General features: G+C 48.9%; 1 protein-coding gene across 1 annotated transcript in view; it reads left to right on the top strand.

Moving 5' to 3' along the window:
* The first annotated feature begins 9284 nt into the window (after nt 1–9284).
* The window catches only part of Foxo3 (forkhead box O3), a 93810-nt gene continuing 79951 nt past the window's right edge, over nt 9285–23143 (top strand). Inside the window, 2 exon segments of the mRNA XM_075944691.1 lie at nt 9285–9351; nt 11933–12662. Coding sequence (XP_075800806.1) covers nt 12045–12662 — 618 coding nt within the window. The 5' untranslated portion in view covers nt 9285–9351; nt 11933–12044.

A 23143-nucleotide genomic window follows, 5' to 3' on the forward strand; every position in this document is an offset into this window, starting at 1 on the left:
CGCTTTGTAATCATTCACTAGGCTGAACCATTGACATAAACTGAAAACTGTTTCGCTATTTTCTATATATATGTTCTATTTATTGATTAAAAAGTAGGGGAAAGTATATATTGATGAAGACAAGAGGACCTTCCTCAAATGTAAAAACAACTGAAAATTCATGTCTTAAAGATAGCTTGATATCTTTGTTTTACATTGGGTAAGCTGTGATTTAAGGACAATAAACTTGTTTTATATCTAAGAAAAAGAAATCTCCTTGGGAAGTATGGATTTTAGAAGGAATTTTCCAAGCTGTCTTCCCATTGCCATCTACTAAGTCTGCCGTGGATGTAAAGAACTATTGACATAAACTTTGGCCTGACCACTCTGATATAGACATACAGTTGTGACAGGGACATAGGCCCTAGCTTAACACATATGCAGACTAGTGTCTACTCTTTTGAGAAAGAAGTGCTGTTCTAATTGTTTATTTAGAGGAACAATTTATCAATAATATCACATTTATGAGGTGGGGGGCAGTCAAAGTGGCCATGTGTCCTCCTTCAGACTGGACCTCTGGTTTCCTCCAAATCCAGTCTGAACATAGCAAAGGAACCGGATGTTGTCAGTTAATCCAGAGAGTTGCCAGGTGTGGATGAAACATTGGTTTCCAAGGTCACCAGTTTGTCACGTTGGCTTTTTTTTCCTGCTGCTGTACACTGAAAAAAGTCAGTTTATGGAGCCCACACCTCTCTCCTTTCCAAATCCCATCTGTATCATGTGGGACCTTCGGATCAGAGTCGTCATGACAACCCACTCCCTCTTCAGTGATGTATTTTTGTGACCAACAAGTGAAGAAAATAAAAGACCCACTTGTCTATTTATGGATTGGCAAAATCCCTACATTCCAAGGGTTTTCCGTTCTCAAGAGGGCAGCAAGACCTGATTCTGAGTGGCGCCATAGGACAGATGGCCAGTCCCTAAACATGCCGAGGCCTCTAGGAGTGCACCCATTTATGGAATTCGGCTTCACTGTCCATTTCAAATATAGAATTCAAAAGCCATCTTCAATGGAAAACCGAGCCTTCTGGTAATACAGTTGAGGAGTCTACAGTGCCTCCAAAAGCCGTGGGAGTGTGGGCAGATGGGAGACTGTACTTTCATAAAGTATTGCCTCCAGTTTGGAGGACCTAACACTTCCTCCTCATGTAATCCTACTTGGTGACTCTCTGCCATCCACTTCAATGGCCACTCTACTCCTCACACTTCTGTGCCAGGGTTTGTTATCACGTAGGCATGGGTTTTATCTGGCTAACAATTTTAAACTGACATTAACATCGTACACACAGACTTGGCCAAACTTCATTTTTCCTCCATCACCTTCCTGTTTACAGGCTTATTCCATCTCAAGGTGTGGGTTACAGGCGAACCCCAAATCACACCCCATGGGAGCTTTAGTATCAGACAATTCCAGAAAACTTGGTATTAGAATACACACCAAATTGCACTGAAGAGGCACAACTTATTAGACACGTCCGCATGGTCTTGACATAAGGAGCACATAAAGTAATTTGTATTTAAGGTTCCAACAGCCGGGCATTTAAATAGATCTAACAAGTGGACAGGAACACATGCTCGTTTCTCACGTTTTCTCAAGATGAGAAATGGAACAGAAATGGACCACTTACTTACAAAGCCCACTGCCTGCTGGTCTGCTCCCGAAACATCACGTTATCATTGGCCTCACATCTCAGCTCCTGTCTTACACAAAGGTTTTTGACATTTTCATTTCTAAGATGTGCTTATAGACTCTGGGTTTCAGAAGAAAACTTGAACACTTCATTTCTTTCTTCAAACAGTTACAAAACATGTGGATCCTGGCTCTGTCTTCAAGGATCTAGACCCTAGCTGGGCAATGACAAGGAAAGCCAGAGCGGAGTGGGGTGGCCCAAGCCTGTCATTCCAGCACTTGGAGGTTAAGTGAGGAGAATGGCCAGTCTGAGGCCAGCCTGGGCCACATAGCTAGACCCTGTCACAAAACAGGACAGTTCAGTTTTTAAGACACTTGCTCCTCTCTTGGACTTTCAAGCTTCTCTTTTATTTTAGGTTTTGGTTTTTCCAGACAGGGTTTCTATGTAACCCTGGCTTTCCTAGAATTCACTCTGTAGACCAGGCTTAGAGATCTACCTGCTTCTGCTCCCCAAGTGCTGGAATTGAAGGGGAGCACAACCACCACCAGGCCTCCCCATCCCCTTTAAATAGATAAGTACACTTGCTGTCTCTTCATTCCCATACCCACTTGGCTTGTTGACATGGCTTTTGTGTCTGCCGGCTCTTATGCAGAGCTAAGCTTCCTTACTTTTTTTTGTTTCTGAATGGAAGTTTCTGATGTGTGTGTGCGTGCGTATGTATGCATGCACACACACACACACATTTGCTGTGGGAATTCTTTGAGTTCTAGGTTCAGGTCATCTTTCTGGAGAGGCTTTATGCTTACTTCTGACAGCTGCTTAGAGTATTACACACAGGGACTCATGCTGCTTGATAATCTCACAGCACCAGGGGCAGGACACCTGGTCTTGCACGCCCACCACAGGTGTGATCCTCAGGGAAGAATCTTTCTGCACTAACATCACCACAGGCTTCTTCCTTCTGCAAAGCAGATCACATTCCTCTTCATCTTTACTATGGCTCCTGGAGAGCCCAGCTTTATGGGTGAAGTTCTTATGGGGTTCTCTCAATCTTAGGCAGGCCTGGGAATATCTTTTCTTTCTTTTTTTTTTTTTGAAACAAGCCTTCTGGGATTTTGTCAGCCTAATGATTCACCTTTAAAATTAAAACATATTAGTTTTCTATTTGTTTACAAAGTTTAATTTTCATCAAGAAATTCATGCTGAGTATACTTACTCCACTCTATTGAAGTACTTTAAACACAAGGCTAGATAATGCACTCAGTTGCTAAGCAGAGTTTTTTTTGGGGGGGTGAGGGGGAGGTTGGTTTTTTGAGATAGGGTTTCTCTGTGTAACAGCTCTAGCTGTCCTGGAACTCATTTTTGTAGACCAGGCTGGCCTCAAACTAACAGAGATCCACCTGCCTCTGCTTCCCAAGTAGTGGGATTAAAGGTGTGTGCCACTACCACACAGTTTTTTTTTTGTTTTTTGTTTTTTCGAGACAGGGTTTCTCTGTTGCTTTGGTGCCTGTCCCGGAACTAGCTCTTGTAGACCAGGCTGGCCTCAAACTCCCAGAGATCCACCTGCCTCTGCCTCCCGAGTGCTGGGATTAAAGGCGTGCGCCACCACCGCCCGGCCACAGTTTTTTTTTAAGATTAAAAATATGATTGTTTTTAAAATTCCATGTAGGCATGTGAGTCTGCGCATTACTGCAGATGCCTTTGGATGCCCAGGGTTTCAGATCCCTGGAGCTGGGCTGCTGTTATGAGTAGCCTGATGTGGGTGCTGGGAACTGAACTTGGGTCCTCTTAACTGCTGAGCCATCTCTCCAGCCCCAATGTGTGGTTCTCAAAGTGTGCTTGTGTCCTTCAGTTTTGCCACCCCCACCTACCCACCCAAGGCTTCAGCCTGGCCTCCAACTATTGATCCTTCTGGCCCAGCCCCTGTTGTGATTACAGGCATGTGTCACTACAGCCAGCTCTTATCCTGTCCTGTCTATTGAGAACAAATTTCCAGTTCAGAATGCGAGACAGCGGCCAAAGACACACTGGGTGTCAGTGCATCAGCTAAGGACCTAACAGAAAAGGAAGGAGGATGGGAAGGAGGCAGGCAGGCTGGATTTGCTGCATGTTGGGGTGTAAACAGCCCATAGTGTCCATCCCAAACTACAGCACATCTGTCTGCATGAACTGCAATGTGCCAGGTCCACCCATAGCAGAATGTCAGGCACAAGCTGGGGCACAGATAAGTTAATGCTCGGTGACCAGGGAGGATGTACAAACGAGAGGAAAGGGCCTGACAGAGTGAGCTAGGAAGCAGAGGCCGCCATGGTGGGGAGTGTGGGATGCTACTGTTACTAGATTTTCTAATAATTCAAGAGTTGTAAAGCTGGCTTTCAAGTAAAATCTCTCTTCTTTAAAATACTGGCAGCAACATTAGAAAACACCCAGGAGAGGGCACCAAACAGCCACATGGGGGCAGATTTGGCCAGATAACCCACAGCTCTGGAAATGCTCTGTGTGTGTGTGTGTGTGTGCGCGTGTGCGTGTGTATGTAGAGTGTCCTATGATTCCTTTGGCTCTAGCTCACTTGGTCAGGCTGCAGCTCCTTTTCTCTGGGCCTGTGACTGGGGAAACAAAGCAAGGCTGAGAGATACGGGCTTGCCATGGGTTCTGACAGATCCTGAACAAGATTCTGAGGCAGCCACTCACTCTGTGACCTGAGGTAAATTTCTATATAATGACAGGGATGGTCTCTGCCCTGGCAGGTTGTTCTGGAGACAAACGGAGGTGGTTTGGGCATGGGCCTGCCTCCTTGAGTGGAATCAGATAATAGTCATGTTTGTTAGGAGCCAGTCACTACTGTGAGTGAACATGAGACAGAGCAAGTGGCTCCTGCGTCAGGGGTCTCCAGCATGCCTTTGATCTGCCTAGCAAATGTTGAAAAACTTAAAGCCAGACTCTGCTCTCAGAACATAAATGTAGTTGGTTCAAAAATGGAGCCTGGCTTTCTTCTAAGTTTCAAAAATAACTTTTAAACATGTATTTATTTAGTGTGTATATACATCTATGTGGGGGCACACGCCTTTCATGGTGGGCATGTGGAGGTCAGAGGTCAGACAAGGCGCAGAAGTCAGTTTTCTCCTTTCATCACGAGTCTAAGGAACCACAGGCCATCAGACTTGGCAGAAAGTGCCTCTCTAGGCTGAGCCATCTGTTGCCCCATCTTCATGCTGAAACCTTGAGTATGGTACCAATCGAACCCAAATGCTTCTGGTCTACAGTGTCACTAAGCTCAATCTTAAACTGGGACTCTACGGATGAAAAATGTCCCCAAAGTAAAGAGGTGGTAAACAAAGGAGCCAGCCTAAACTCAAGAGCTCGGGCTCTCAATCTTCTCATCATTTAGCACTACTGAACCAATCTCCTACGAACTCTGTGAGGCTTAACCTGCAAAGGAAGAGTTCGGCTCTGGGGCCAGAGCACATTCAGTGACAAAAGGAGGTCAGCTGCTGTCACACCCTAATCCCAAAGCAGCACACAGCTCAATTTACCATCCTCCCAATTTTATCTGAGGTGGACACTTGTTGATGGTGCCTGGGCTCCCTGACCCTCTTCGTCCACATTTGCCCTCCAAATGAACTATGGGCAGTCACTGTCACAAGCAGGGAGGCTTTCCAGGGACTGTCATCAGGTCAACCTGTGGCAGCAAATGGGAAGCGAGAGGGTAGGAGGCGCAGGTGCTCTTGGAGAGCAAGTGATGACAAAGACTGCCTGGAAAGACCCCACAGCACAACCACTGTGTGCTTTGGTCCATGATGTTCAACTAAGGCATTTGACTACGGCGGGATTTGCTGAGAGAATACAGGAAGGGACAGGACTAGGGAGCAGCCACACCCCCAAATGTTGGGGATTCGCTCCTTTTTAGCTGGGTCACATATTTGTTGAGACAGCAGAAGCCAACTCAGAAGGAAAGTGAGCACTTTCTGGGGTGCTGCATGCTTAGCACTATGGATTTGAACTTGGGGTTAGGAGCACCACAGCCTGCCTTTCGGGAGGACTCTGCTAAGCGTACAACAGTGGTCCCCGAGGAAGCTGGGCCTGTACCTCTTCCAAGGCCCCTCACAGAGAGTTGACCAAATGCTTTTATTCACCTTACTCAGGTTAAATTTAGAATATTGCTCTTCTAGTAGTCGAGTTTCCTGGGCATAGGATAATCATCACCTTAAATGGAAATACGAGGTGGGAAAAGTTTTGATTTTTTTTTTTAACCTTAGCTGCGTATGGTGGCATGTATCTGTAATTGCCACTCAAGTTCAAGACCAGTCTGGACAAAGGACCCTGTCTTAAAAGCAAAACCGGAAGATATCTACCTTAAAGATAATGCTGGCACCCAACTGGGTCAACACCCACCATACTTCCTCAGCTTTCCTATAATAAAGTTTAGATGGAGACAGGGTTGTAGGAGGAAATAGTGATAGGGTTAGGGTTGGGGTAGGGAGGTCTGCAAGGTCAGGTGAAACAGAATATTTAACTATGCAAAGACATACATGTATAACTATGTAAAGACATACATGTGTAACTATGCAAAGACATACATGTGTAACTATGTAAAGACATACATGTGTAACTATGCAAAGACATACATGTATAACTATGCAAAGACATACATGTATAACGATGCAAAGACATACATGTATAACTATGCAAAGACATACATGTATAACTATGCAAAGACATACATGTATAACTATGCAAAGACATACATGTATAACTATGTAAAGATATACATGTATAACTATGCAAAGACATACATGTATAACTATGCAAAGACATACATGTATAACGATGTAAAGACATACATGTATAACTATGCAAAGACATACATGTATAACTATGTAAAGATATACATGTATAACTATGCAAAGACATACATGTATAGTGATGTAAAGACATACATGTATAACTATGTAAAGACATACATGTATAACTATGCAAAGACATACATGTATAACTATGCAAAGACATACATGTGTAACTATGCAAAGACATACATGTATAACTATGCAAAGACATACATGTATAACTATGTAAAGACATACATGTATAACTATGCAAAGACATACATGTATAACTATGCAAAGACATACATGTATAACTATGCAAAGACATACATGTATAACTATGTAAAGACATACATGTGTAACTATAAAGATATACATGTATAACTATGCAAAGACATACATGTATAACTATGTAAAGACATACATGTATAACTATGCAAAGACATACATGTATAACTATGTAAAGACATACATGTATAACGATGTAAAGATATACATGTATAACTATGCAAAGACATACATGTATAGTGATGTAAAGATATACATGTATAACTATGCAAAGACATACATGTATAGTGATGTAAAGACATACATGTATAACTATGCAAAGACATACATGTATAACTATGCAAAGACATACATGTATAACTATGCAAAGACATACATGTATAACTATGCAAAGACATACATGTATAACTATGCAAAGACATACATGTATAACTATGCAAAGACATACATGTATAACTATGCAAAGACATACATGTATAACTATGCAAAGACATACATGTATAGTGATGTAAAGATATACATGTATAGTGATGTAAAGACATACATGTATAACGATGTAAAGATATACATGTATAACTATGTAAAGACATACATGTATAACGATGTAAAGATATACATGTATAACTATGTAAAGACATACATGTATAACTATGCAAAGACATACATGTATAACTATGCAAAGACATACATGTATAACTATGCAAAGACATACATGTATAACGATGTAAAGATGCTCTGCACTTGTTTAGTTATGTAAAGATATGTTGCTGTGCCCGCCTAAGGCACCTGATTGGTCTAATAAAAAGCTGAACGGCCAATAGTGAGGGAGGAGGTATAGGTGTGACTTCTGGGCAGGAAGAATTAGTAAGAAGAGGAATTTAGACTCTGAGAAGAAAAAGAGATGCCAGGGCCTAACCAGACATGGAGGAAGCAGGAAAACAGGGCATACAGAATGAAAAAAAGGCTTAAAAAAAAGTGAGGCAAAACATAGAGGAATGGAAAAACAGGTTAAATTAAGTTAAAAGATCTAATGGAACAAGCCTAAGCTAAGGCCGAGCTTTCATAATTAATAAGTCTTTGGATCTTTATTTGGGAGCTGGTTGATGGCCTAAAGAAAATTCCAACTACAGAAAGGCAATATAAGGGGAGGTTCAGGGTGTGTCGTCAAAGTTTTCCCATAGTAATAAACTCTCTGAAGCACACACAGACACCCAACACTACATGCATGTCCTTGATTTGCCTTGCAGATTTCAAACTCTTGACATACTTAACTATCAAACACGTCTTATGGCACCAGTTAAGACTGCAAGTTTTTGAGATAAATTGCATCGTGTGCCTGGTCCCCATTCTCTACTCTTCAGGTCAAAATGCTCTCAGTGATAGTCCAGACTCTTACAGCGTGATATTTGGATGCCCTTAGTTGTGCACTCTGTAAATGGACACTCAACATGTTCATGGAGAAAAATCTAAGGGCTCAGAGCCCAGCCAGTGTCAACACATTCTTTCTACTTTTGCAGGTGTGCACTCTAGTGGGACAGACTGCTTAGATTTACAGAAGAATTTATTTCATAGGATGTTTTTGGTTTTTTTTTTTAAAACAGTAAGTGAGATCTTTGGAGTTTGACCTGGGCACAGAGCCCAACACCAGACTCTGAATAATAACCCCTAACCTCTCTACAAATCTCCACCCCTATTTGCAGCACAGGCAATAGAAGCTGAATCTGAGATACCAGGTCATCATCTACATTGCCAGGCTGTAAATTAAAATCAAGCTCGGGGCTTCTTAGTAGACAGACTGGAAAGGCCTGGAGAGGATCCTAAGGTAGCTAGCAACCCTAGAAGGCAGAATTCCTTTCTTCACCTTCCCTTCCCAAACCGAGGTGATGGAAATGCATTTATTTGTACGTGGGCCGAGTCACGCACCCCGAAAACCAGTACTTAAGGACTGGGGCTATTCGAAGCAAGGGCACAGACCGCGCAGGGTCCACCTCGTGGTCCAGGTGTGTGCAGCAGCGCAGCGCGTCCCTAAGGCTGTGGCTTTGTTTTCGTGAAAGCAGGAGCCCGAAGAGCACACGCGAGGGCGGCACCGTTTCCCGGCTACTGCCTGTTTCTCCGCAGCTACCGGGATAGCGCGGGAACCTCGTAGTCGTGACGCGTGGCCCGAGCCTCCGGCTATGCGGGAAGAGCAGACCCGGCCAGCCGGGCCTGCTTCGCTCGGGGAGCCTCACCTCACCGCGTCCCTCCGCCGACGCGGGCGGCCCCACGCGCGCCAGCCGCGCCGCCAGTCCCACATTCCATCTCAAAAATAATACACACGTGTGCTGGTAAACAAGCGCGCGAGCCGCCGGGGCCGCGCGTCCCGAACCAGCCCAAGCAGCGCGCCCCCACCTCCCGCACGTGTCGCCCGGCTCCGCCTGCGGGCTTCTGCGCAGCTAGGCCCCGCCCCCGCAATCCGGGCCCCGCCCAGTCCGCCTCTGCTGGGACCTGAGGCCCTAGCGCCCGCCGCACCGGCAGGCGATCCTCCTCCGAGGTCCCGCAAGTTTCTTGCCCTGCCGGAGCAAGCCGCCCAGGTCCGCTTTCTTCCTCCTTTCCCTCCTCCCCGCACGATCCACCCTCTCTAGTCCTCCCGCCGTCTGCGCGCGCCGAAGGCTGTCTCCCGGAGCGTCTTCGTTCTCGCCCCCCCCACCTCCCCGTTCTTCCAATTTTACTCGATTGTTTATTATTTGCTGGGGGCGGGGGCGAGAGGTAGAGAGGGGCGTTTGGGGCCCGGAGACTTGCGGCGGCGGCGGCCAGTCAGCGCGCGGCGTGGCTTGACGAGGAAGCGGCGCAGCGAATGGCGACGCGGCGCAGGGGCTCCGGGGTCACGCGCGTGTAGAGACAATGACATCATCTGTTTGTACGCGTCGAACTAGCTTGGTGCAGGGGCGGGGCTGCACGTCACTTGAGTGACGGGTCGCGCGCAAAGCCTGGAGGCCGGAGTTCCAGGGTAGGCGGCCTTTGCCGGCGCTTCTCCGCTTTTTTTTTTGTTTGTTTGTTTTTCCTGTGGACTGGGTTGTTGCGGAGCCCCAACTTTTATCTGCAGTGACTTGAGAGGATTTTGTTTTGAAATAGCAAATGTATCAGAATGGGTAGACTTTTTGGTATGCATGTCGCATGTGGTGCGGGAAAGCACACGCGAACGGTCTAGAGGCACGGATAAGGGCTTGCGAAAGTGCTAGTTGAAGCCTAAAGACTTAAAAAGTCAAGCTCGTAGCCCGCTTCCAGTTCGGTATCTGCTCCCGCTTTCAGGACTGGGGCGCACTGCACTTGTCTTCCTGAGTTGCACTTTGCCCGGTTTGCCTTGAAATCCGCGAGAAGCGAAGCGCGACGGTGGTTGAACGTCCCAGGTGAGAGTCCAGCACACACCTTTCGGTGCCTATAGCCAGGCGCCGCTGGCCTCGCTGGCCAGTGTTTCCACGCCAAGGTAACCCTTGTCATCTGCGTTTAGAGTCTTATCTCGGGTGTGACCGGGTGTCGGGTTCTAAGGAGGAACCCGATACCAGGGCGGGCTCCGAACCCGATGTCCGACGCGCAGGCCAGGGACCCGCGAGTCAGACGCTGGCCCTGGAGCGGAAAAGGCACGCGACTGCGCACCTCGGTGCGCTCTAACTTGCCCGTCCGTCCCGGGCCGGCGTGGTGCCGTGCTGTCGCTGAAGTTCCCGGGAGCGAGGAAGACGCCGGGACGGAGGGCGGCGAGAGCCGGCCGAACCCCAGCTCGCGACGCGCGCCCGTCCCCCACTCCCGCAGCCCCGCGCAGGCGCGACTGAGCACACACGCGCACTCCCCCACGCACGCACGGCAGCACTCCCGGCCCCCGCCCCAGCCCTCCCCCTGGGCGGGGACCCGCCCCGCCGTCAGCCTAGGTTGAGGCTCCCTGCGTGTGTCTATAACTTTGTGCTGCTGCCGCGGCCGCCCTGCTCGGGGAAGGGAGGAGGAGGAATGTGGAAGGCGGCGGCGCGCAGGCTGACAGGAGGTTCCTCCGGCGGGCTGCTGCGGCGGCCCAAGCGCCCCCTCGTCGCCGTGCCCTGGGCTCGCTCGGAATCGTGCGCCCTCCCGCCTCGTCCCTGAAGGGAAGGAGCCGAGGTAGGCGCTGGAGCTGTGCAGTGGGGCGGCCGCGTTCCCAGTGACTCCGGATCTGTTTCCGAGCTGGGCCAGGCGCTTCCCTTTCCCTCCCCGTGACTCGGTGCATTCCCCCCCCCCTTCCCTCCCGCTAGTGTCTTTAAAGGACTTGAGGGAAGGGGGGAACTGTCAAGATGGCAGCAGCGGGAGCAAGGAGGTGATGAACGTGCTGGTCCGGGTTTTCTGGCAGCCCGGGAGATTTGGCGCTTCCCGACCTGTTGGAAGATTTATGTTCCCACTTGCTTCCTCCCTCCCGTTTCTGACCGGGAAGGGGGCGGAGGGCCCCACGTCTCCAAGTAAAGACACCTTAGATCCTTTTGATGGTCGCTCCTGCAGGGTCGGCCCTCTCTCTCTTGTTGGAAGTGACCCTGGGCAGTTGGCGCCCGGACCCCCACGCTCGCCCTGCTGGTCCTCGGGTCGAGAGGAAGAGACGGGAGTTGCCTGCGCCAGCCTTAGTCTCGGGCCACTCGTATGGGAGGGGTGTGCGGGGGGGGGCGGCAGTCCAGGGCCCTGGAGGGGGGAGAAGAGCTCAGGACTCCTGTGACTTGGGCTGCGCCTCTGCGGGAGGCACTTGAGCGGGTCGGAGCGAAACATAAACAAACGCACGCACGCTCGCCCGCCCTCCGATCGCTGCTGTGTTGCTGGGGTCTGGAGGTTGCCCACTTACAGGCGCGGGCGCTCCTCCCCCGCCCCCCTCTGTTCCTCCCCTTTACCCTCCATTCCCCCCCACACACACACCGCCACCTAGCCCGGCAGAGACCTGCAGATCTGGCGACGGCCTCGGGGGAGGGGGCTGCCCGGTGCGCGGCCGTCGATTCGCTCGCGTCTCCCGGGCGGCCTGGCCAGGGGGCGGCGTCTGCTGCGCCAGGTTCGCGGGACGCACGTCCCCAGGTCCGCCCGTTCTAGGAGGAGGAGGCGGCGGTGGCGGGCCAGGAGTCTCGGAGGACTAGGCTCTCGCACGGGATAACCAACTCTCTCTTGGCGCTTCCCTAGGCAGCCGGAGCCCGAGCCTTCGCGGCGCCCTGGTCTTCTCCCGCCGCACCCAGCCTGGGCGCGAGAGGACAGCGCGAGAGCCCGAGCCGCGGGCGGGGGGCAGGCGGCGAAGATGGCAGAGGCATCAGCCTCCCAGGTCCCGCTCTCTCCGCTGGAAGTGGAGCTGGACCCAGAGTTCGAGCCCCAGAGTCGGCCGCGCTCCTGTACGTGGCCCCTGCAGAGGCCAGAGCTGCAGGCGAGCCCGGCCAAGCCCTCGGGGGAGACGGCCGCAGACTCCATGATCCCCGAGGAGGACGACGATGAAGACGACGAGGACAGTGGCGGCCGAGCCAGCTCGGCCATGGTGATCGGTGGTGGCCTGAGTAGCACGCTGGGCTCAGGGTTGCTCCTCGAGGACTCGACCAGGCTGCTGGCTCCCGGAGGGCAGGACCTCGGGTCCGGGCCAGCGTCCGCGGCAGCCGCCCTGAGCGGGGGCACGCAAACGCCACTGCAGACACAGCAGCCACTGCCACCGCCGCAGCCGGGGGCGGCTGGGGGCTCTGGGCAGCCGAGGAAATGCTCTTCGCGGCGGAATGCCTGGGGGAACCTGTCCTACGCCGACCTGATCACCCGCGCCATCGAGAGCTCCCCGGACAAACGGCTCACTTTGTCCCAGATCTACGAGTGGATGGTGCGCTGTGTGCCCTACTTCAAGGATAAGGGCGACAGCAACAGCTCGGCGGGCTGGAAGGTGCGTACCTACCAGGGGCTGGCGGCCGGACCTGCCAGGCGCTTACTGAAGCGAGCGTTCTGCCCGTGCCCGGAGAGGGTTGGCAGGGAAGCCTCTGTTGTGAGGCTTTTGACGGAGGGGGGTTCTTTTCGCCCCTGGAGGAGGAAAGCCTGGGGGTGGCCTCAGAGAGGGAAAGGAGGGTTCCGAACAAGCCTTGGGCATGCCTAGGTGAGGAGGCTGTGGGCAAGGGGCACACACTAAGGAAGGAAGGACGGGGACATTTGTATTTGCTGGATTACCCCTACTGCGGGGAGGAGGTAGGTCGGCGGCCAACTTTGGAATGGAGGGAATGTAAGTGGGCTGTAGCAAGGACAGTGGGTGGAGGGAAGGGGTGTGTGTGGGGGAGTGTTTGGGACTGCGTTCAAGTCAGTGGCAGGAGCCTGATACTAGCAAACTGAATGTGGATCCTTGGGTCCAACTTGTGCTTGTGGGTGTTGACACCAACAGGCAAATCGATCCCATTAAGAAGGCAATGATGGCTGACCGTCCTGGCCGGCTCACAGGCCTTTCCTGCTCACACCTGTATTCTCTAGAGCTGTCACTCCAGCAACCCTGCCAGCAGGCAGACTCTGAAGAATGCTCCGGGGCTTGGAACAGACTGGGTTTGTCACCCCAAAGTGTACTGGCTACACTTGCTGCCCCAGTGGAGGCCTATGCTGCTGCAGGCAGTATTTGAGGCTGGTGTCACGTGTTGGGGACTCAGGGCTGAGCTTTACCTATGTGGGAGGGAGGGGGGTTGATAGCTGGGTTGGGCCATAATGGCTTCTACTTATAAATGAGCCAGAGAGAGACTTCTGTTCCTTTTTAGCCTCTGGGGGCACCCACACGTGGTAGGGAGAGGTGAGGAAAGGCTATGCTGTAATGACTTCCTGCACTTGGGCATTCAATCCTGTGCCCTGCTGGGCTGCCCTGCTCTTCTGGGCACCCTTCCCCTGAAAGCGGCAGCAGAGTCCCCATGTTACTGGAACTGTCACGAACCCCTTGCTTTTGCTTACAGTTTTCTTTTTTCCTTACTTCGCTCCCTTGTGGATCCCTGACTTGTGGGTCTAGGTTTTGAGGTGTATGAAGTAAGAACAGTTCCTCTCTGTGGAGAGCTGAAGTAGAGCTGTAAAAGCCTGGCAGACGAAGGTCTTCTAAGACGTGCACGGTCCTGGAGAGAGGCCTTGCTTAGATGGCTTAAAAGCAAAACGTTCCACAGATCTGTCTCATTCTAGGTGATTCAGATGGTGATGGGACAGGGCTTGTGTTTGATCGGATTCTATTGTTTTCCAATGGAATGTCGGGAGTGTGAGGTGGGGGGTTGTTTCCAGAAGGGATGGGCTTCTGATACAGAGTCTTGCTGGTGTGATAGCTCTGAATGCTGCTTTGAAGTGGAGGGCAAGGGTTTGCTTCCCTGTACACTGTCTGGAAGGTGTGTGTAGAACTGAGCAAAATGCACTTGGGAGTTCGGAATATTTCTCAGAAAATTCATACTTGAAATTAAATCCAACGTATTTGAATTAGCTATAGAGAATCTATTAGGTGAAGGTTACTTAACTGTAAAAATTAACATAGGAAAGGGTTTTTAACCTTTTCTGATGAGTGTGTGTGTGTCTAAGTCCTCTAGAAGACAACTCTTGGGAGCATTTTTCTCACCTAGGGTATCCTGGGAGCTGAGTTCAGGTCATTAGACTTGGTGGCGAGTGCCTTCGCCTGCTAAGCCATCTTACAGCTCTGATTTTTAGGATTACAAAAGCAGTTTAATTCCATAAGTAGCATTTCTTGCTGTTGTGTTTATAAAAATACCAGTTTTGTGTGTTTGAATTTTTAATTTTTCTAAGATTTATTTCAGAAAGTGGTTACCAAAAGTAGCTATATTTTTATAAAGATTTGAGGATTTCAGTAGAGCCAAGGGGACATAGTCATTTGTGGTTTTATAGCTGTTTATTTGTTTCAAAGTCTTCTTTTCACTACCATCTCTGACTAAAGCTGTATAAAATATTGCAGATAGAATATTTCAAAACTTATTATGTATTTTAGGGCATATGCTTTATAATTATTTTTACTTTAATCCTAATATGTATTAAGTAATCCTTCAAGACTTGAAGGAATATAATTTAGGAAGTTTTTGCAAGTTGACCTTCATCAAAAGAAGCAGCCATAGGATTGTCCATATCTTTAATGACGGAGACAGAAGACCCTTAGTGCAAGCCAGCCAGCTTTTTTTGTTACTGGTTTAGTGGGGCTGGAAGAAGAGTGAAGGAGAGAAGGTAGCAGCTAACTGTGAGCGTTTCCACACATCTGAGTTTAGGGACTGCCTCCTGTAATGAATAGTCACTTTGGAAACCTGCACTTCAAGCGCACTACTTTCCTTCGGAGTTATTCTTTAGAATGCTTGCTTAACTTCTAAAAATGTCTAGTATTCAGGTTAACTTGCAAACATTTGCATACAGGGAAGGTATACAGGGTTTTAAACTCACTTCCCTTGTGGCTTTTGGGGCTGAACATCATGTAACTCTGTAACCAGAATTATCATTTGAAAATTACAGAATAAAGCTGGGGCATAAGGGTACACACCTTTAATCACAGCACTCAGGAGGCAGAGGCAGGCAGTCTCTATGAGTTTGAGACCAGCCTGGTCTTCATGGCAAGTTCCAAGAGGAAGACTTCTTCCCATTCCTCCCTCAAAAAAAAAAAAGAAAGAAAGAAAGAAAGACCAGAAAAAATGAAAGTGACAGAAATTACAGACAGAATTAAAGAATTAGAAAGAGGCCTTGAAAGTTGGGATTCAGACCCGTTGTTTCCAGCAGTGGCTGGCTTTTTAGAATCACCTGGGAACAATTGAGAACTACTAGCACTCCCAGAATTTGATGGGATTTGGCTCCTGTGTGGCGGCATCAGCACTCTTGCCTTGGTTCCTGGGTGATCCTAATGTATGGCCAGGATGAAGTTGCTGATGTAGTTCGATCCTTTCATTGGAGAAGAACTTGGTATTTCAAGAGATTGAAAACTGTTCTCAGATCACAAGGAGTACACGGCTAATTAGTGGCTATACAGGTCTAGAGGTCTTGGTCGCTGGGCTTCATCACACTATTTTCTTTAAATTGGTCTTTTAAAAATTTGCTTTCCCGAGAAGCTCAATTGTCCGCTTCCCCCCAGACACTTGTACAGACACTGGTGGTTATTTTAGCATCAGAAGGACGCAGGCCAACAAGGGTGTCATGTTGGGGTAGCTGCGTGATCTGTCGTTTGTCAATGTGGTTGCTTAGGAAGCCTGAAGTAGCACTAATGTCAAGAAAGCATTTTAACAAAAGAGGAAGCCCTTGCCCAATGCAGGCTGTGCCTGGGAGGGTGATGGCTATCAGTGGGGACAGAAGTGAACAACCAGAGTGGTCCCTGGGAAGAGGTTACTGTTCCTCTATCAGATTAAGTTTACCTCCAGGGCACTGTAGCGAGTTTCCTCAGTTCCCCTTGACTTGGGAGGCCCCCAGGACCCCAGGAGTCACCCGGAACCCCTGTTCATCATGTACTCCCTTTTCCAGATCTCCACACACTTTCATTTCTTAGGGTTAGCAGCAGGATCCCACTAAACAGCCCCGAGTTTCTGTGGCTACCTACTGTGTGAGGACTTTGCTTTCGTGCAGAGGGCGAGTCTTCACAGTCTGAGCCTCTCATGGGAAAGTGCTGCCAAGGTTAAAAAAAGAGAAAAAGATGAGGGTTGACCTGCCCAGAATGTCTCCAGGGAGGAACCCCAGACCTGGGGAGACTTCAACATACTGTGTATTTAAAAAAAAAAAAAGTTATTTTAATTGCAACTTGTTTTAAAATTTAGTTTTAGATTTCAGACTGCTGTAGCCAGAATTCCATGTTCGTTTATAATTTTGATAGCTGACCCTTTTGGATGCCACAGAGCCAGTTATGTGTGAAGAATCTGTCTTCTGCTTGGCCCTTGCTGTTTTGTAATTTCCCCTGGCAGTGCTCTTGTCAGTGATTCTCGATAACTGCTTCCTCTTTCTTCAGCGGCCCTGCACGGGGCACTGTTTTCCTCTTTTGCAAAGCTGCGTCACTGACCTGTGAGTGAAGAAACTGGACCTTCCAGACTTTGATCTTTGAACCTCATGTAACAGAAAAGACACTTCAGAAGGAAGCCAAGTGTGTGTTTTCATGTATTTATCTCCTCAGAAAATGAAACTTTAGCAGGCTTATTTTTAGGAGACTTTAGGAGGGTTCTATTTTAGGGAAATGATACCATAGAACATGTTGAAGATAAACTTTAGTGCTCTGCTTCTGATTTGTATTTAAACACACCAGATAGTTTTATCTGGAAGATAACGAAAAGGTTTTGTCTACTAAGAAAATCATTTACTTGGACTGGGGGAAAAAGAGCCAAACTTAGCAGACATCAGCCTCCCAAGCCCCTTGGTGACAATGCAGGGATCAGCCTCGTAGGCCCTGCATTCTGCTGAGTTTCCCACTTCTCTTTCGCTGGTGCCCCAGAGTCCAGATTTCTAGAGCTGGGGAGAAAGTAGGATTTATTTTGTTTTAATATCTCTTTCCTTTGGGAGACAAACTTGATCCTTTTCCTGACTTATTTATTTCCTTTATACCGTGTCACAAATGATGAGTCTAGGGCCAGTTTGCCTTGTGGCTGCGTTAGGAGGGACCAGACATCCACAAGTATGTTAGTATCAACTGACAGGACAGCTTGGTAGTAAGTGAAGGTGGCAGGATGAGAACTCTCTGTGCCCACTCCTATCGGTTCTCATTCATTCAGCGTGTATTTATTACAAGCACACTGTACACAGGGCATTCTGCCCAGCCCCAGGATGCTGTGGTAGTATATGGCAGATAAAACTCCAGTTCACAGGCGTTTACGTTCTAGAGGGGAGAGACAGGCTGATAACATGAAGTCTGCTCTGTGAACCTGTTCTTGTTCACCCTTGGCATTTTGCACATCTGTATTTCTAGACTTTTCTCTAACCTCTGCCGAGAGTCTATGACCAATGGCAAAGTAGGCATTGCCCTTGGGTGGCTGCTCTTCGGCTCTTGCAGGTCACTTTGAGCTTGCTATATGGATGCAAGGCTTCTGCAGCATGAGGCCCAGAGTTTGAGTCTGTGTGAGAGAGAGCCCACCTACAGCACTGCACGGACGTGCGCTCTTCAGATCTGTTGGTGAGGCCTGGAGCGTGGATGCCGGGCCTCTGAGGGGTGGCACCTGAGAGCTGACCCCTCTGCCGTGCTGTTCATTTACCCTTAGAGCCAAAAGGGCTCTTAAGAGATCTGCTCCTTTTTTCTGTGAAGTGTGAGGCCAGGAGCTCACGCATGACCGGGTCAGAGTTTCACAGCTTGTTGGGGTGTGGTTAAAGTGTGCTCACAGGAGTTCAGGGCGCCACTGCCGTGGAGAGTCTGCTGCTAGCCATTGTGGCTTCACAGCTGCTCCTGACAGTACAGTTTGCTTCCAGTTCTGCAAGCTCCTACTGCATTCGCTCTCCCTGGCTCCTCCCCCTTCCTCGGCTGACTCACAGGAGGGACTGACTGGTTTTTTTTTCCCATGGCCAGCACCAGCACTCTTAGTTCACCTTGCTGAAGAAGGCCTCTCAGGCTTCCTTGCCTGCTCATGCCGTGACCCCTGCCTGGTTCTTCATATCCGCCTTTGATGCTCATATATTCCCAGTGTCAGAGACGGGCACGGGTGCGCTTGCACTAGGGCATGGCTTTTGGTTCCTTGTTCCTCAGCCCACAGGGTGACCTTCTTCTGAGATTCTTGTTGCTGAAAGTTGAAACTGTGACTCAGGACTGAGCTGGCCAGGTGACCTGGATACTTGCAGGTGTGAAGGTGTCAGTAGCCTTAGTCCCCGTGGCTGTGATGTTGACATGATGTGGTGTGAAGGCGGAGTTTCTGATAGTGTTTGTTTCTTACTATTAAAGTCCCTGAAAACTACAATTCACACCAGAAATGGGAGGAAGAGTGATGGGTGACATTTCAAGAGTGATGGGAAAAGATGAAGTCAGGTGTGCCCGTGGTCCCCAGCACCATCCGCATGCCCTGCCTGAAGTCAGGTGTGCCCGTGGTCCCCAGCACCATCCGCATGCCCTGCCTGAAGTCAGGTGTGCCCGTGGTCCCCAGCACCATCCGCATGCCCTGCCTGAAGTCAGGTGTGCCCGTGGTCCCCAGCACCATCCGCATGCCCTGCCTGAAGTCAGGTGTGCCCGTGGTCCCCAGCACCATCCGCATGCCCTGCCTGAGAGCCTCTGAACGATTGTCAGCAGGTCGTGTCTACTTCTGCACTCTCACGGGAGAACAGCTGGTCAGTGAAGTGAAGTTGTTGTGATCTTCTGTTTTTGGGGACGTAAGCCTTGGAATAAGTCACCTGTGAAGGAAGAGGGGATCTCAGTCAGTCAACGTGTCAAGTCACTTCAGCAGGGCCAGCCTGTCGCTTTTCTGAGTTGGTTAGGCAAGCGACTTGGATAGAAGACCCAGATTCTGATTACAGCCCTGCCAGAGAGTCTCAGTAACTTTGCTCATTGTACTCATGACCCAGACCACTTTCCTCCCCTTCCCTGCTTAGGAAACCCAAAGGAACAGACAGTGCTGTGCTGGGTCTGTGCTGGGTCTGTCCTGGTGGAGTGCAGTTGTCTGGCTGGAGGACACTGCAGGCTGCTTTAGGCTATGAGTGCCCTACTTCTCAAGGGTGCTTTGGGTTTCTAATCTTGAGATCTTTTTTTCTTTTCTCCTTCTCAGTGCCCAGTGACTGTTTTGAGATAACACTGCAGTGAAACAGACTAACTTCTCTGGTTGGCCATGGTCAATCTAGCAGTTGTGCTATGCTTGGCCCGTGGCGAAGAAGCCAAGAGAAGCCGGGTTATCTTGGGGTTCCTCAGACCTGAGTTGTCAGATGTACCCTAGTCTAGTGGTGAGGAAGTGCCTACAGGGCAAAGAAGGCACATGGACAGTTGGAGGGGGCCAGGCCAAGGCGGGAACTCTGCACCCCAGCCAGCAGCACAGACATTGGTTTCCCTCTAAAATGAGCTGGTGACAGAACCCACGGGGATGTGTGTCAGTGTCTAGCATTTGTTCTGAAGTTCATTGTTTGTTTCTTTGAAGGCCTGTGTGTGTGCCTGTGTAGGGAGGATCCATATTATATTTCTTCTGGCAGTTCACATGTCTCTTAAAATGGTAATTTAGTTCCTGAAGCCATCGAGAATCTAAATTCAGAGCCAGCAGAGGGAGTGCCCAGGTCTTCAAGCTGATTCGGAGTATATCTTTCTCTGTCTTGGTTTAAAGAACTCTACTATAGAGTGCTTTCGTGACTGAATGTCATCATTTGAAAAGGGTAATTTGAGGTGGAGATTAAGACCTAGTAACTTTTTAAAAGAAAGCCTTAGTTTTCTAAGACCCATGATCACTTCCTGTCTAAAATAGTTAAATGAGAGTTTTCTTAGAGTCTTGCTTTGTATCCCAGGCTGTCCTTGAACTTGCCGTCTTCCTAATTCAGTTACTGAAGGCTAGGGTCTCGTGCCTGTCAGCTACTCTCCACTAGTATGCTTTAGATGAAAGTATTTTTACTACCCTTTGCTCCTTAGCATATCTGGTCCTGATATCTGTAGGAATAATCATTTATGCCTGATACCAAGGCACTAGGGAGATGGCTTAAATGGTGAAGTGTTTACCATGCAAGTTTGAAGACTTGAGCTTGAGCCCCAGAGTCCACGTAAAGCTGGCTTGGCGGCCTGGGGAGGTAGCATGGGTGAGAGCACTTGCCTCAGAGCATGAGGATCTGAGTTCAAATCCCAGTGAAGGCCAGGACATCACTGCCTGTGCCCCTAAAATTGTGAGGAAGACGTAGAACTTCAAGAGCTTCCTGGCCAGCTTAGCCTCGAAAAGCAAGTGTCTGGTTCAGTGTCAGAGCCTGTCTTGAGACTGTAAGAGCTACCGTAGAAGACAGCTGCCGCGTCCCACCAGCCTCTGATGTGCGTTCAGGAGCACACGTGCCTGGTGCACACTGGTGTGTGGTGGGCACTTGTAATCCCAGCCCTGGGAGATAGAGGAAGGTAGACCTAGAGCGCTGTGGCTCGGCAGCCTGGCCCTAAGGGTCAGCCCAGACCACTTAGAGATCATGTCTCAGCAAGCAAGCAGGTAGAGCGAACCTAGAAAGCGACAAACTAGGTTGACTCTGGCCACCACATGCATGTGTACACACACACACACACACACACACACACACACACACACACACACTTATACACATGTGATGAGATGTATACTTAATATGGATCTTTTATAGATCGTCTTAAAATCAGTAGACTACTCTGTTTTAGTGTTGTTTGCATTGTGGTCCTTTGATATTTCCAAGCCTTCCCAGAGTCCTGTGAGCCTGAACAGTCTCTCTAGTTGAGTTCTGTTAGTTGTGGTCCTGGAGAGACTGTTAACTCTGAACTTATTAACAACACTGTGGTGCTGTAATCTGTCATCACTCTTTGTCCCCCTCCCACCTTGCCATGATAATTTTATTTAAATTTGGTGATTGTAATGAGTCGAATCATGAATTTCCACAATTCACAGCTACCTGGAACCTCAGGAGTGTGACCTTATTGGAAACAAGGTAATTGTGACCTGCTGAGCACTCCTACTGTGTCCCAACCCATCAACTGTGTGATTTTGTTTCTGTTTATTTGCTTATGTTGAGCATTGATCCTAAGGGAAGGAAATCCAGGAGAAGAAAATGGTTTAAGATCACTGAAAACAGCTTGGGATTAAAGCACAGCCCTTGCCCTTTCTTTTATAAGCTCTTCTGCCTCCTGGAGTGCGTGTGGGACACAGTAATTTAAAAGTTAAGCAGCAATCGCTTAGAAGTTTCTACATGCTGTTTGCTGCGTGCACTTTACGCTGCTTACCAGTGGTGCTCACATTAATTCTGCAGAGTACTCCTGACCAGGGCTCTTTGGAGCTGTGGCTGATACCAGCTAATGCCTCTGTGAGCTGCTGTCAGGGTGACTTTTCCATTGCTATGAAGAGGCCGTGGCCAAGGCAACTTACAGAATAAAGCCTTTAATGACTTGCAGTTTCAGAGAGCGGTCCATGCCCAGCGTGGCAGGAAGCATGGCAGCAGACAGGAAGGAATGGTGTTGGAGAGCTTGTATCGCTAGATGTAACTACGAGACAGAGAGCTGACTGGGGATGGCATGGGCTTTTGAAGCCTCAAAGCCCACCTCAGTGACACACCCTTAGCAAGGCCACACCTCCTAATCCTTTCCAAACAGTCCCACCGGCTGGGAACCAAGCATTCAAATATATGTGAGCCTGTGGGGGCCATCCTCCTTCAAATCACCACAGCGAGTGAGGAGTGAAGATGGGCTGTGATTTAGCCTCTTTCCCTGGATATTTTCTTGGATTGAAAACTCAAGAAATCTGTACATGTCTGAGCCTTTAGTGGGAAAATAAGGGAACTTGAGACTTCTGCTTTAAGTCTGTAGATTTAGCAGTTCTGCCGTATGGTTTACTATGGTCACATACAGAGGGCACTGTGTAGAAACTGTAGGGTGACGTGTAGTGTGTGGCCATTCTGTTTTCTCTGAGGAACACAGCTTCCAGACGACAGGCTATCTCTGCGTTTGCAGCAGGTGGGCAGGCGATGGCACAGTCCCAACGAAAAAGTACGTTTCAAGAGAAAAAAAAATTTTTTTTTACAAGTTCCTGGCAGAAGTTTGGCTTCAGAATCAGATTTCATAATTAAAGGTATTAAAAATATTTTTCTGAGTGCTTGACTCTTTGCAGCGCAGTTATTAGTGGGTTTAGCGGCAGGTTGCCAAGACAGACAGGGCTGTTGCATAATACGCGTTGCCAGCCTGGTTGGGTTTATCTCTACTGAGGGGCTGGCTGCTTTTGTCTTCAAGGTACTGTGGCTGAGCAGGTCCCAAAGTGCTAGTTTCAGTGGCCGCAGAAATGTATTCGCCATGTGCTAATAGAATAGAATGGCAAGCAGAATGCTAACTATCACATGTTATTCTGCGTATGCTGGGGAAAGCTGGGCTGTGGCGTTCCTAGTGAAGATAGGTCACTGATGCCTGGAGAGTTTCCAGACGATGCACTGAGCCCCTTTGATAGCGGCAGTGTGCGGGTTGCCTCTGCCTGATAACTTGAGCAGCCAGCATGCAGACAGGGCGGGGTGAAGGGTGGAGGGCAGATGAGATGGCAGGTGGCAGTGCCCACAGTAGCTTTTTAAAAGAGGGTATACCTCTGGGTGTAATCCTGGCGTTTAAAGGTCCCATGAAATTACATTGGCTTGAGTTTGCTGAGTGTCTCCTTGGAAACTGGTGTTGTGATCTAGTGGAGGGCTGGGGTCCATCCGTGCTGGAGTGCTTTCCTAGCCGACCAGAACAATGTGTGTAGTGCAGGCATTCGTTCAGGCCGCTCAGATCTCAACTGCTTTTTTCCGGAAGTAGTTTTATTAAACTTAAAACTG

This window comes from Microtus pennsylvanicus, chromosome 1, assembly GCF_037038515.1.
Source record: "Microtus pennsylvanicus isolate mMicPen1 chromosome 1, mMicPen1.hap1, whole genome shotgun sequence".
NCBI lineage: Eukaryota > Metazoa > Chordata > Mammalia > Rodentia > Cricetidae > Microtus > Microtus pennsylvanicus.